Source organism: Vulpes vulpes, chromosome 2 (assembly GCF_048418805.1).
Source record: "Vulpes vulpes isolate BD-2025 chromosome 2, VulVul3, whole genome shotgun sequence".
Lineage (NCBI taxonomy): Eukaryota > Metazoa > Chordata > Mammalia > Carnivora > Canidae > Vulpes > Vulpes vulpes.
In genome coordinates, this window is record NC_132781.1 from 135,374,101 (window position 1) to 135,389,371 (window position 15,271).

At 35.1% G+C, this 15,271-nt stretch overlaps 1 protein-coding gene across 21 annotated transcripts in view; it reads left to right on the forward strand.

Annotated features, from left to right (window-relative positions):
- Positions 1-15,271, forward strand: part of ERBIN (erbb2 interacting protein) — a 220,639-nt gene that overhangs the window by 146,835 nt on the left and 58,533 nt on the right. For all 21 annotated transcript variants that reach the window (XM_072750030.1, XM_072750035.1, XM_072750031.1 and 18 more), the window contains 3 exons: positions 10,592-10,670; positions 12,229-12,318; positions 13,993-14,049. In XM_072750030.1, coding sequence (XP_072606131.1) covers positions 10,592-10,670; positions 12,229-12,318; positions 13,993-14,049 — 226 coding nt within the window. The remainder of the gene's footprint in view (positions 1-10,591; positions 10,671-12,228; positions 12,319-13,992; positions 14,050-15,271) is intronic.

The window sequence follows — 15,271 nt, forward strand, 5'->3', positions numbered from 1 at the left end:
ATCCCAAGGGGGTGTTTTCTACTTTTTGATAGTTTTAAATGGGAAATGTTAAAGTATAAAGGAAAGAGAGGGATCCCTGGGTGGCGCAGCGGTTTGGCGCCTGCCTTTGGCCCAGGGCGCGATCCTGGAGACCCGGGATCGAATCCCACGTCAGGCTCCCGGTGCATGGAGCCTGCTTCTCCCTCTGCCTGTATCTCTGCCTCTCTCTCTCTCTCTCTGTGACTATCATAAATAAATAAAAATTAAAAAAAAAAATAAAAATAAAAAAAAAAATAAAGGAAAGAGACCTGAAATAATCTTGAATATTACTAATACAGTTGTATGCACCTGGGAAGGGCTGGCAAACTGCTACCACTTCTCATGGTATGATAATAATTCTTGGCTCAATAAAGAACATTTTTCATATCTCTCGACAAATATATTAAGCACGGATTTATTACTCTGATTTGAGACTGATGCATTTTGGGTGCAGCATGTATAGACTCTCATGCAGCTTCTTAAAGAATGATGTATTTGAATTATGACAGCCTGTTTGACTGTAGTGTTTCTTTTTTATTCTAGTTTGAGCAGTTTTTTGTTGGTTATATTGAAAACCTGTTTTATGTGATTCTATCAGCTTGTGTCTTTGAGGAATTGGAAATAATTTCTGTATAGTGAGAAGATTTAAGATAAGCCCTCAAGCATTTTACCCAGAAAGAGGATGACATTAGTTATTGCTGCCCAATGAAAGCTTAATTTAATTTTTAGTGGAAGTAAATTTTATCTATTCTTTTCTTCTCTTTCTCTGTGATTTCACATAGAAAGGGCCTCATCTATATTTTATGTGGAAGAATCAGTCCCTTGCCTTTTACTTGTTTCCTTTTTTCTTTGTTGTCTTTTTTTTTTTTTTTAAGATTTTATTTATTTATTCATGAGAGACACACAGAGAGAGGCAGAGACACAGGCAGAGGGAGAAGCAGACATGCAGAGAGCCCGATGTGGGACTTAATCCCAGGACTCCAGGATCACGCCCCAGGCTGAAGGCAGGTGCTCAACCCCTGAGCGCCCCAGGCTTCCCTCTCCTTGTTGTCTTAAACTGATCTCTAAATGAAACTGCATTGAGGTGTAAATTTATTTAATTTGCTCTTCATTTTGTGGCTAAAGTTTTGCTTTATTGTTAGGTTTTTAAAGAAATAAAAGGTTTACCGAGCTGCTGTCCTAAGTCATTGCAGAAAGCAACTAATGTTTGAAAAATAATCATTTTTTGTGTTCAAATGCCTGTCCTTCTTGAAAACTAATGGGGATGATGATTAAAACATTCTGCAAAGTGGTTGATTGGGAAAGCTGGTGGGGAAGGGGAGATAAAAGAAATGAAGACTAACCTAGTTTGTAATTCATCTGTCTGAGCACACAGAATAGAAAGCCAGGAATTTATAAGGCACAGAAACCAGAAAGAGTGGCTCAGATCTTTCTAACTGATATGGGAATGCTAGAGAGGTTAAATAAGGCCTTTCTTTTTAATTGAGTCAAAAAGCCCAGGAAGAATGAATTGAAAGTTTGTGGTGAAAACAGAAACCAGTTCATTGAACCTGAGAAAATCTGATGATTAGGAACCAACTGCTGGAAAAGGCTCTCACTTTAAGCTCAGAGAAGTTAAATTGATTATGAGGAAATTACTGATGGCCTGGGAAGTCATTGTATTTTTTTCTTGTGTTTTCAAATTTCTGAAGTTGCTAATGTGCTTAATAGTTGTTTAAATTGAGCTCTTGTAATAAAGTTTATTTAAGATAATGAGAGAAGAAAAGCTGTGTGTTAAATACCTCAGAACTTAAATATTTTTAAACATTGATCACTGGTCCCTGCTAAGTATGTTAATAATGCAGGCTGTAACTGGGGTGTTCACACACTGTGCCTTATCATAGGCGTTATCACTTGTATTCTAGTGAAATCATACATTGGCTTGACCAGTATAATTATTTGAGTTTGCAATTCCTGGTTTAGACTGTTTTGACTGGAGCTCACTGTTATATTCTGTACTATTTATTACCATAGCTTTTCAAGTGCAGAAACAGTAAGGAACCAGTATTAACTTGCATTCTATAATTAGGACATTGAAGCATTGATGCCCTCCCAGTAGAGATCACCAGGAACTCACCTTTCAACAATTTGGGTTTATTATTTGATGCAGTGAGCAAAAACCCATATCATGGGGATCTAAGGGGTGTCTCAAGGTGTTAAAAAGACTTATTATAGGGCTTTGACTTATATTTGGTGATTTGGGGGAACATTTAAGAATGTGAGGTTTTACTCTGGGTAGGATGTTATCAGGAAGTAGGGGTAGTTCTATGATTGGGAACCTTTTTTTTTTTTTTTTTTTAGATTTTATTTTAGAGAAAGAGAGTGTGAGTTAAGGGAGGAGTGGAGGGAGAGAATCTTCAAGCAGACTGATTGCTTGGTGCAGAGCCCGACATGGGGTTCAGTCACACGATCCATGAGAACACAGTCTGAGCTGAAACCAAGAATTGGACACTCAACTGATTGAGCCACGCAGGCACTCCTATGGTTGGGAAACTTAATTTTATCTATAGGGAAGGAAAATTAGAACAAGCCTAAAGTTGTAATTGATAAAGAAATAGCAGTCACGCAGTATTTGCGAGAAAGGCTTGTTTGGTATTTTGCATTTTGGATGATGTTCACATTTGTTCAGACATGATTATAGTTGACCCTTGAATGATGTGGGGAGTTAGAAGCATCAACCCCATGCACTGTTGAAAATCTGTGTATAACTTTTGACTCCTCCGACCTCCAACTTAACTATACTAACAGCCTACTGTTGACCAGAACTCTTATCTCTAGCATATATGTGTATAATATATATAACATATACAACATATTTTGTGTGTTGTGTGTGTTATATACTATATTCCTAAAGTAAGCTGGAGAAAAGAAAATGTTACTAAAATCATAAAATGAAAAAAAATCATAAAACGTATTTATAGTACTGTAAAAAAAATTCATGGTTAAGTGGACTTGCACCATCCAAACCCATGTTAAAGGTTAACTGTACAAAGTTGCTTTAATTTTGTTCTTTTATGGTCAAAGAATGGCCTAGTCTGATTTTGATAGTCTTTGAAGTTGTATAGTTCAACAAGAGAATACTAAGATGCCCCCCTGAATGCCAAGTAGTTAGCTCATAAGACCAGGCCAGCTCCTAAATGTCAGGAGGTATATTCTCTTTCTCAGCAGTAAAGAAAGAGTTCTTCTATAACTAAGTGATAGTAATAGAAGGAGGAAAGCCACATTTTGTAATATCTAAACTGGTGTTTTCATTTTATTAAGTTGAAGCAGCAGAGTCAAATTCTTATAAAAAGGGTACATCACAAAGAAGGAACACTATTAAATTCAAGTGAGAATGAAAAAGGGAAAAGATACTTCGAATTGTTAGAGAATTAAAAAGTAACTCATAAAATTCAGGTTTTGCATACTTTAAGGATAAAATGAGCCATCTTTGAAGACTGGCTAATACAAGCATTTGAGAGTAGGTCTTGTCTTATTGAGAAAGTGACATGAGCAAGGACTTGAGAAGTTAGCTGTGTAGATATCTGAGTTAAGAACGTACCAGAAAGAGGGAATAATAGTGTAAAGTTTGGAAATTGCAATCGTTCATAGTATGTGTGGGAAACAGAAGGCCAGGGTAACTAAAACATAGTAAGTAATATGGGAGAGTGAGAGGAGTAGAGGTCAGAGAGATAGATCCTTGTAGGCATTAGTATGTTCTTTCACATTTACTCTCAGTGATATGGAATCATTTGGAAAGCTTTGAGCTGATCGATCAGTGCATGATCAGATTTATATTTTAAAGACTTACACTGGTTATGTGTAGAAACATTGTGGGTATAAAGGTGAAAAGTAACCAGTTGAAATGCTATTTCAGTCATCTCTGGTGATAGTGATAGAAGCAGTGAGATGTGGACAGACTCTAGAGGTACTTGAAGGTTGAATCGATAAGATTTTAAGATGGACTGAATATAGGACATGAGATAAGAGATAAAGATGACCTCAGTAGCATTGGTCTATGCAAGTGAAAGGATAGAGTTGCTGACAACTGAGACGGGGTGGGTTCATCTGTTGAGTTGTAATTTTTGGTGGAAAAAAATCAGATGATTTTTGGACATGTTATATTTGAAATAAGATACCTGGTTATTCACAGGGTGGGGAGGGTGGTCTGGAATTTTCAATCAAGTGAGGAATGTGGTAGCTATACATATGTGGGAGTTGTCAGCATAAAGCCAGAGGTTAGATTCAGTCACCAAGGGCATGAGTGTGAAAAAAGAGACCTAAAGAATGAGCCCTAGTGGCAACCCAAAATTAAGAAACCTGGAAAAAGAGGAGAAAGGTATAGAAGATCCTGAGAAGAAATATTACCAAGGAAAGAAAGAAACCAGTAGGATGATAATATTTTTCTTAGCTTTTCAAGAAAAGGAACCATGTCTTCAGTATTTAAGTCTATAGTAGTGTCTTACACTGTGTGTAGATAATACATATTTGCTGAATAATACAGAGTATAGGTAATTTCAATTTGGGCCATGTTTTGTTTGAGATACCTAAGCAATACCTCAAGGGTATTTGAAAATTCTTACTTGGAGTTAAGGGGAGGGCAGGGAACCAGAGATACAGGTTTAGAACCTGTAGGAATTAAAGTCATAATAAATACAATGCTAACAATTTATAAAAGCAGAAAACCTGTGAATATTTCAAAATCAGTTGCTTGAGGAAAAATTATTACCATGTATCTGAAATTTGGAGATGATTTAGAATTACTTATTTCACAGATATTGAAATGGCTACTTTTTTAAACCTCATGCTGTGGAATAGACTAAATAAGGTATATGTTTGTATTTGTGGAAGATAAAAGCATTACTTTCCACTAAATAGTAAAATTATAGCAATCTAATATAGGACTCTTACAATTATTTTCTCCATTTAAAGTTTAGATCAGTAGAACATACCATACTCATTGTTTTTTTTCTCCTTAGATATCTAGACTTTATCACGTACAAAAAAACATTATAGCTCTTGGATATATCTTTTATGTAGATGATTTTATGATACCCTAAAGACTTAAAAAAAGGTAAAAGGAATGAGATATTTAGCTGTTTTAAAATGAAGTGGGGTGCTAATGAAAACCATGGAATGCCTTTCTCTTATCCTTCCTGATAATGTGGAATGTTTTATTTTAAAAGAAGTGTTTGATAAGAATAATACCCTTCGGGCAGCCTGGGTGGCTCAGCGGTTTAGCATGGCCTTCAGCCCAGGGCGTGATCCAGATCAAGTCCCACATTGGGCTCCCGGCATGGAGCCTGCTTCTCCCTCTGCCTGTGTCTCTGCCTCTCTCTCTCTCTCTCTGTGTCTCTCTGTCTCTCATGAATAAATAAATAAAATCTTTAAAAAATATATTTTAAAAAATAAAGTGATATGCTAAATCATGTTCTCTTAGCATTAAAAAAAATAATAATACCCCTCAACCAAGTGGGACCCATTCCAGATATTCCAAGCTTCTTCAATATTTGAAAATTAATCCATGTAATTCACCATATCAGTAGGCATATAACTAATTCACTAATTCCATTCCTTGGTGTTTACATAGAGAAATGAAATATATGTTTATAGAGTGTTTTTTTTTTAAAGCAAATATTTTTTCATAATAATCCAAACTCACTGCCTTTTTTTGCCCCTTTTCCTCCATGTCTCCCACTTCTGGCCCCTGAGTACCACATCTGCCCCAGGACCCCTGCTGCCATCCCCATACAAAGTTTTTGAAATAATAAGTTAGTTTAGCAAAGGGGTACTGTTTTAATGTATAAAAGTTACTTTAATGTATCCTATAGAATTATTTGTTAATTCTTAATTGTTTGTTAATTAATTGTATTTGTGGAAGATAAAAGCATTACTTTCCACTATGAGATGAATTATTTGTTAAAGGACTGATAAGAATTTAACTCCTAAAGAACATGACTCAGTAACCTTAAATATTTTGTATATAAATCAATGAGATGAATTATTTGTTAAAGGACTGATAAGAATTTAACTCCTAAAGAACATGACTCAGTAACCTTAAATATTTTGTATATAAATCAGTGAGAGAAAAGAAGGAACAAAATTACTGTAGAAAAAAGTGGATGTTATTGGTAGTAAGTCAAATTTAGCAAATGTTTTCTGTACAAAGGTACCAATATACTAAATAGTTACATGTACTTAGGATAGAAAATCAAATCAACCTAAACAAAATCTTTGAGTAGTAATAGAAGAAACACAGGTACTTTTAAGTAATTCATTGTATACATACCCTAAAATGTGTAATTGAAGTGTTAAATTTCTAGGTAAAAAGATTTGTAGATCAGTAGTTCCAATTTTGTGACTTCTGACAAAGTTGTTAAGCTTTTATTTTACCATTAAGAAAATTCTTCTGTCCCTCATTCCCTCCAAAAGAAACATCTCTCACATTCCTGTTACCATCATTTTATTTAAAAAGTGACTTTTCACTCAAAAGAAAATAAATAAATACAATAAAGGCACTAAATTTTAAAACATAAATGAAATGAAAAATAAATTTCCAAAATCAAGAAGCAGAAAACTTGAGAAGTCCAATGAGCATAATATTAAATCAGAAAAACCAGCAGGCCTACAAAAAAAAAAGAGCAAGTTTGAATAAACCTTCATAGAATTGGGATAATACTAATTTATAAAAACTATTCTGTTAGAGTAAGGGGAGAAAGTACACAACTCCATCTGTAAGTATTAAACTTTGAGTGGGGATCCCTGGGTGGTCAGCGGTTTAGCACCTGCTTTTGGCCCAGGGTGTGACCCCAGGGTCCTGGTTTCAAGTCCCATGTTGGGCTCCCTGCGTGGAGCCTGCTTCTCCCTCTGCCTGTGTCTCTGCCTCTCTCTCTCTCTCTGTATCTCATGAATAAATAAATAAAATCTTTTTAAAAATAAAATAAGCTTTGATAACAAAACTGGATAAAAACTATTTAAATCACAATGTTGGGGATCCTGTGTTGGGGTGACAGGAGTTGCTCTGCCACAGATTCTTGTTGACAAGAATATGTGTACATAGGTATTATGGTGTGAAAAATTGGTGTTGCCAAGTGTCTATTGACATTGATAAGGCTGTGCTATGTCCTATTAAACTCGTGAAAAAGAGAGGCAAAGGTTCTGCCCTCCAAGAGCATGTACTCTTAGTGGTGGGCTGGTAAACAAACTTCTAAAGAGGTAGATAGATATATGTTAGCCTGCTGGACATTGTCCCATGTATTCTCAGTTATGTTGATATTTTTTTTTCTACTTTTTCCCTATGTTTCAGATTGGCTAATTTCTGTTTCCTGTCTTCTGGCCCACTGAAATTTTCCTCTGTAGTGTCTAATCTTGTTCTTTTCCTCCTCTTTTCTTTCTTTCTTTCTTTCTTTTTTTTTTTTTTAAAGATTTTATTTATTTGAGAGAATGCATGAGCACACAAGTGTTGGGGAGGGGCAGAGGAGGAGGGACAAGCAGACTCCCCACTGAGCATGGAGCCCCATGTGGGGCTCAATCTCAGGACCCTGACATCATGATCTGAGCCGAAGTTGGACACTTAACCCACTGAGCCACCCAGTCACCCCAATCTTCTTTTACTCCTGTCCTGGATTTTTTTATTTGGAACTATACTTTGTGAGGTTTCATTAATGTCTTAAATTTAACCTTTTCCTTTCCACCATTTTGGTCACTTTTTTTTCCCTTTAAGTACAGTAACTGTTTTGAAGTCCTTTTCTTTGTCTCTGAGTCTGTTTCTAGTAACTGAACAGTAGTAATCTTTTGTTAAAAGATTCATTTATTTATCCATGGGCATCCCTGGGTGGCTCAGCAGTTTGGCGCCTGCCTTTGGCCCAGGGTGCAATCCTGAAGACCCAAGATCGAGTCCCACATCGGGCTCCCGGCATGGAGCCTGCTTCTCCCTCTGCCTGTGTCTCTGCCTCTCTTTTTCTCTCTCTGTGACTATCATAAATAAATAAATAAACAAACAAATACATCTATACAAAATAAATAAAGATTCATTTATTTATTCATAAGAAACACGCAGAGAGAGGCAGAGACATAGGCAGAGGAAGAAGCAGGCTCTTCACAGGGAACCCGATGTGGGACTTGATCCCAGGACGCCAGCATCATCTGGGATCATGCTCTGAGCTGAAGGCAGATGCTCAACCACTGAGCCACCCAGGTGCCCCCAGTAGTAATCTTTTATAGTGGAATATTTCAAGTATTTGCAAAAGTAGAATTTAATAAACCCGGTGTACCTATTAGCCAACTTAAGCATGTATCAGTGTATTGAATACCTTCATCTAAACCTCCTACTTGGCCATCTCTGATAGTTGTTTTTAAGATTTTATTTATTTATTTATTTATTTATTTACTTACTTACTTACTTACTTACTTACTTATTTTAGAGAGAGAGAGAGAACAAACAGGGTGAGGAGAGGCAGAGGTGAAAGGGGAAAGGGAATCTCAAGCAGACTCTGTGCTGAGTGTGGAGCCCCACGTGGGGCTCGATCTCACAACCCTGAGATCATGCCCTGAACTGAAACCAAAAGTCGGACGCTTAACTGATGGAGCCAGTCAAGTACCCCTTCACCTCTGATTGTTTTAAAGCAAGTCATGAACAACCTTGTTCATACATAAGTATTTCAAGATGGAAACCACTCTGTTTCATACTTGAAAAAAGACAGTTAACAGTAATTCCTTAATATCATTTGATATCTGTCATTGTTTATATTTGCTTATTTGAAGATTTACATGAACTCTATAAATTCTAGGCAATATAAAAGTTCCTAAATTGAAATAGAAAAAATGAATTATCTTGACTGTTAGAGAAATTGAATTTGTAATAACCACAATGATAGAGCCTTCCCTTAAGGAATCATTGAGTCTAGGTTTCTTTAATTGAAATTTTTTATTGAGAAAATTGTAAATTCACATGCAATTGCACCAAAATTGCAGATTGGTCCTGTGTACTTGTTACCTAGTTTCCCCTCAGTGGTATAATTTTGTGATATTCTAAAACAAGAAAGATAGTGACATTGATACAGTCTACCAATCCTACTCTTGAGTCTCCTCTCACCTGGGTAGTTCCTCCATCCTCCTTTGTCTTTTTTGACCTTGATAGTTTTAAAGTTTATTGGCCAGTTATATAGAATTTCCTTAAGTTTGGATTTGTTTGATGTTTGCTTGTGATTAACATGACAGTAACGATACCTATCCCTCCCCAGTGCCTCTTAGATTTGGTTCCACAGGATAATGCTAACTGGTGTTGCCAGCTTTGAAGCATTTTAAGGTGATGCCTGTGAGATTTCTTTACTATAATTGCTGTTTTCCTTTTATAATTAAAAAGTATCTTTTTGGGAGAAACTTTGAGAGTTTATTAGTATTCTGTTTTTTTCATAATCATTTTACCCACAAATATTAGTATCTACTGATGAGGTTTTTTGTGTGTGTGATGAATTTTAACTGAACATTTATTACTGTAGTATTTGCCAGTTGATGTTTTGCATCATTAATTTTTGATCACTTGAAATTCTGTGCTTGGCACTGTGGTAAACTTAGGTAGAATGATACAGTAATGATGTTTAAAGAAGTTTAAATGATCCTTTAATGTCAACTATTTGAATATTCATATAGTATTAGTACAGGAATGAGTCTTATAAACAGAATTTTTGTAATATTTCAAAACTATTAGTGTTCTTTTAGTCTGGAGTAGAACATTGCTACTTGAAGTTTGTCTTGGGTTATTGTTTGCAAATTATTTTTACTATATTTTTCCTGAGATATTTCAAGGAAGTAAGAGTAAGTGCTTAGAAAGTTTACTGTAATTTGGCTTGTTCCACCCCGTGTATGGTATTTTACAGAAGTATTGGTCAGTGACTGCCACCAGGCATATCTAGTCATATAGCAAATGTAGATTTTCTACTACTTCTATCTTCAGCTTTGTTTTCAGCTTTGTCTTTTATATATATGTTGGGGACCACCTTAATCTAGAGCCCAGCACTTAAAAAGTAATGTGTCTTTTTCTGTCAGAAAAACAGAAAGACTCCTCAGTGTTCTGTATTTTGTATCCTTAACATCATCAAATAGAGAAGGCATTGGTTTTCAGAAGACGTAAGAGAAGCAAAGGGAGGTAAAACTAATAACTGGCAATTATAAAGAGGCATATGAACAAAAGAGAAAAGAGAAATCGTAGAGTAGTTCTGTTTGGCAGATATCAGTTTGTCTAGATCCTAGTTGATAAATTTTGAATCTGCAAGGTAAATAGGAATTAATATATTATTATTTTATCCTTTGTAACAGATCCTTTTTTTTTTTTTTTTTTAAGATTTTATTTATTCATTAGAGACACAGAGAGAGAGGCAGACACACAGGCAGGGGGAGAAGCAGACTCCCGCTTCCGGGAGCCCGATGCGGGACTCGATCCCAGGACCCGAGATCACGCCCTGAGCCAAAGGCAGATAGATGCTCAACCACTGAGCCACCCAGGTGTCCCTGTAGCAGATCCTTTTAATTTGATTATTATCTGTTCTCTTTCTAGGAATACAGGAATTTCCAGAAAATATAAAAAATTGTAAAGTTTTGACAGTTGTGGAGGCCAGTGTAAACCCTATTTCCAAGTAAGTTTTCAGTTGAATTACAAGTTGCTCTTGTGAATAAAATAGCTGTGAAATAGGAGTGAAACATCACTTTTATATTTTTAATGAGTAATTGATTAACAACCATAAATCTATACAAAATTTCAGTTTTAGATTAAAATGAAATCCTTTAAATCCTATTTCTAACTCCATATTTTACAAAGGCAACTTAGGCATCCATACAGATAGTGTTAGTATTTTGCTCCAGGTCTCACAGATAGTTTGTGTAAGGAATGAGGCCAGAACCCAGGTCTCCTCCCTTAGTGATACTTGCACAATGTAAGAATACCTTCGCTCACAAATCAGCTCTGTAGCACCCTAAAACTTTCAAAAATACTAAAAGAAACCGAAAGATCAGAGAGAGAAGAACAACAGAAAAAGAAAAAACATGTGATTGGTTGCACCATACACCAGAAGTCATCAATATTCTTTTATGGTGGTAATGGCTATAAATAGAACGCTTTCCTAACACCAAAACTGTTCAGTTTTACAAAAATGGGATGGTAAAACAAAAGATGAGTAGAGCATGGCTTAGTATAGCTAAGTCAAAAACTGAAACTAGCTTTCACATATTACACTACTGTATTTATAGAGTATTTTCAAACAGTGATGCTTCATTTGCTGTGGTAGATGAAGGAATGTGACTTAGAGGAGAAACAAGATGAGTCAAAGACTGAGATGTCTCACTGCAAGAGAACTTGGTGCTTGTTAAAATCCAGGAAAAACATGTACTGAAGATGTTTATTTTTAGCTAAAAATACTTAGCATCCAGTCCTAGATCTAGAATTTCTTTTGTTAACCAGAGGAAACAAAGATAAAGCTGATAGTACATATAGGTTCTCAGATGGCCTTAAAATGTCATGTAGCTTTTTGTGTTATTTCTTTTCTTTTCTTTATTATAAAATTATGCAATCTTTATTTGGTTATTTAAGAGGCAAATATGGAAATTGAAAATAATCTAAACTAGTGGTTCTCAAATAGGAATAATTTTGCACCCAGGAGTCATCTGGCAAATTCTGAAGATGGTTTTGGTTTTTAAAACCTGCGATGATGGTAGGTGGTGCTCCTGGCTTCTAGTGGACAAAGGCCAGGGTTGCTGCTAAACACTACAGTGCAGAAGACAGCCTCCTCACTACAAAGAATTATCCAGCCCCAAAAGTCAGTACTGTCAAAGTTGAGAATTCCTTATCTACTCCTTTGGACTGACGTTAGATAAGGCGAATTTCAAGAGTGCCTACTGATGTCATAGTTATGTCCTAAGTACATTTCTGTGCATTGTGCTTCATTCATATTTGACCTTTCTGTGGACATTTTATCTTCTTGAGACAAATGCTGTCTCATTTCCTATTTACAAAGAGAAGTCATCATAAACATTGAAACAGGTAAATTCTTACAAAAAGGAAATCTCAACTTGAGGATCCCTCATTAAAGTAAAAAGGTTGCCTGTTAAGAACATGTGTTGGGTAGACATATTCTTAGATTCTATGAGACTGAAATTCTGTGTATTAATTTAACTTAAATTCTGATGTATTTTATATAGGCTTCCTGATGGATTTTCTCAGCTGTTAAACCTAACCCAGTTATATCTAAATGATGCTTTCCTTGAATTCTTGCCAGCTAATTTTGGCAGGTAAATTACAGTTTCTTCTAAAGCCTTTTCTTGTTAACTCTTACAAAGTTTACAAAACTACAAGTCGCTGTAATACTATTAATTACACTTTCATAGGCTCTTCTTTTGTAATTACTTCCAAGCACTGTGGTGTTTATAGTTTTTTCAGAAGTTGTTACTTTGTCTTTGAATTTCTTTTCCCAAGTATATAATAAGCAGTGAATATTTAGAAGAAAAAGGTAATTTAAGACTTGAATTGATTTTTAAAGTATGCAAAATAGTTTAAATGTGGGTAATTTCTATATATTGGATACACAGAATGCTTTATTCTTAGTGTTTACCACATTTGAAAATGATCTAATTTTTTATTTATCTGTCCCCTCTACTAGAATGAAAATTCTGGAGAAAAGAAAATGTGTTTCGGGGACCACCCCATTGGCACACTCCTACCAATATCTGAACAGAGTAGTTATTGTCATTATAGTCTCTGAGTATTTTTTTTTAATGAAAAAATGAATTAGTGAATGAATGACTAATAGATAGCAAATTATTACTGTTTTAAAACTAATTAGTAGAAAGTGCTATTTGTTGACATGTTAATTTTAGTCATCTTTTTGTTTCTAAATGAAGATAAATCTGTATGATCTCACATGTGGAATCTAAAAGATATAGAGAACAGATTGGTGTTGCAAGGGTGAGAGGTTGGACAATATGGGTAAAGGTGGTCAAAAAGTACAAATTTTCAATTATAAATAAATAATGGGGATGTAATGTACAGTGTGGTAATTATGGTTAACAATACTGTATTGCGTATTTGGAAGCTGTTAGCAGATTCTAAAAGTTCTCATATAAAAAAGAATTTTTTTAACTGTGGTGATGGATGTTAACTACACTTAATGTGGTGATCATTTCACAATATATATATATGTACATTTTGTTGAATACCTGAAACTAATAATGTTATATGTCAATTACATTTCGATTAAGAAAAAAAGAATTCTGGGTATTGTAGCCCAATGACTATCCTGTGGGGGCCACATTATCATGCTTCATATATTTATATACATGCATATGTAGGTGTATATGTGTAATATGCATATACATTATAATGAATATATAAAAAGTTAGTATACTTGTTAGATTCCTTTTCTATATCTGACATTTGGACCACTTTTTTATTGAAATATATTTGACACGTAAAAAAATTGTGTAAGTTTAAGGTATACAGCGTGTTGATTTGATACATTTATGTGTTGGAATATAATTGACATTGTGGCATTAGTTAGCACCTCTAGACCAACTAATCTTCTTATTTTCCCTCTAATTTTATTGATATGTACGTCACTGAAGAGCCAGGGGATTTCTCCCTTTTAATGTCCCTTTAGGTTCTCTTGTTCTTTTTTTCTCTCGGAGCTAGACTCTGAAGTTGAATTATTTTCTAATATACTGATGGCTAGTATTTTGGGGAGGGATTTTTTGCATGAAATGCTGTAAGATTGATATTCAGGGGCAATCAATTTGTGCTTTAAATGTGTTTAGAAGTGTTTAATTTTTCTCTGAGGAGCAGAAATAGTCTTGTCTTTGTGATTACAAAATAATTATTCGTTGCTTTTAAACTTTAGAGCTAGACATCACTTTGGTAATTAAATTCATTGTCTCTGTCATAGATGCTTGATTTGTTATTTTATTTTGCAGATTAACTAAACTCCAGATATTAGAACTTAGAGAAAACCAGTTGAAAATGTTGCCAAAGTAAGTAAAGGTGCTATCCTTTCTAAAGTAAGAACTTCTAATTCTTTTTTTTTTCTTACAATCCTCTTTTGTTATTTTATTACTGTTACGTTATTTTGTAGTTAAGTCCATGTATTATATAAAACAGAACAGGAAAAATGAACAAATTTATAAAATAAATTGAAGTGTCTAGATGAAAAAAAATACAAGAGCTTTGCCTTCTTGCCTGTAGATCTCTTGATATGTTGTTGGTCTTGCACTTTAGATATCAAATAAAGATATCTAGCTTGAAACATAAGTTGATATGCTGCAAGGTTAAGCCATAGTCTGCGGGTGAGCCAGGAAATGATAGATTTTCTAACTCTTGTCCTTAAATATTGGCTATGACAAATGCTGATATAGCAAAATGCAAGCTTTTATCATCAGACAGCAAGAGGGAAACTTGAATTAATGAATGCAACTTACTTCCAAGTCCTCTGAAAGGAGGTGAAAAAAATAAATACTGTATTTTACCAGTGTTCCCCCAAAAGCATTACTCTAAGCATGCAGGAGGATGCTGTGAGCAACTACAACAGTAAGATCTAATCCAGAGGTAGGTTCAAGACCAAGAGTAGGAGAGTGGTTGAAGAAATCCTCCTGGGGCCAGTACCATTTCATGGAATGACCATTTGTGTTGGGGAATGAGTCTATGGCCTATCTTTTTCTGATTCAAAAGGACATTCCTAATTTTAACCTTGCTGAAAACAGGCATTTTGCACCTGTTATTAAGAACAGCTAGTATACAGGATAAGGCTGGCATAAAATTATTTAGCAAGCACATGCTAGCTATACCTGTTTGAAATCTACTAAACTATAAAATCAAGGGGGAAATAAAAAGTTGAAGATGGAGCTGTTGTTCCTCAAGATGAGGGGGAAAAGGTCTTACCAAAAGAGGGATTAGGCACTCACTTAACTCTATATGGAGAACATCCTTCTCAGGCTAGTAGAAGATGAGGAAGAGCATTACCAAAGGCTGACCAGGCCACTGGGAGCCCAAAAGGAAAGGGAAAAAGGCATTTAGGAAGAAAGCTAGAAGAAAATCTGGGTCTAACTAGGTAAGTGAATCTAAGGCAGATGCACCAAATATATGCTACCCACTATGCCAACATGGAGCTGGTGGTAAAATACCTCAAGACACTTTAAACCTAGAGAAATGTATGAAAAATATGTTAACAAAGCAAATTAAAACCAAACTTCCAAGGGC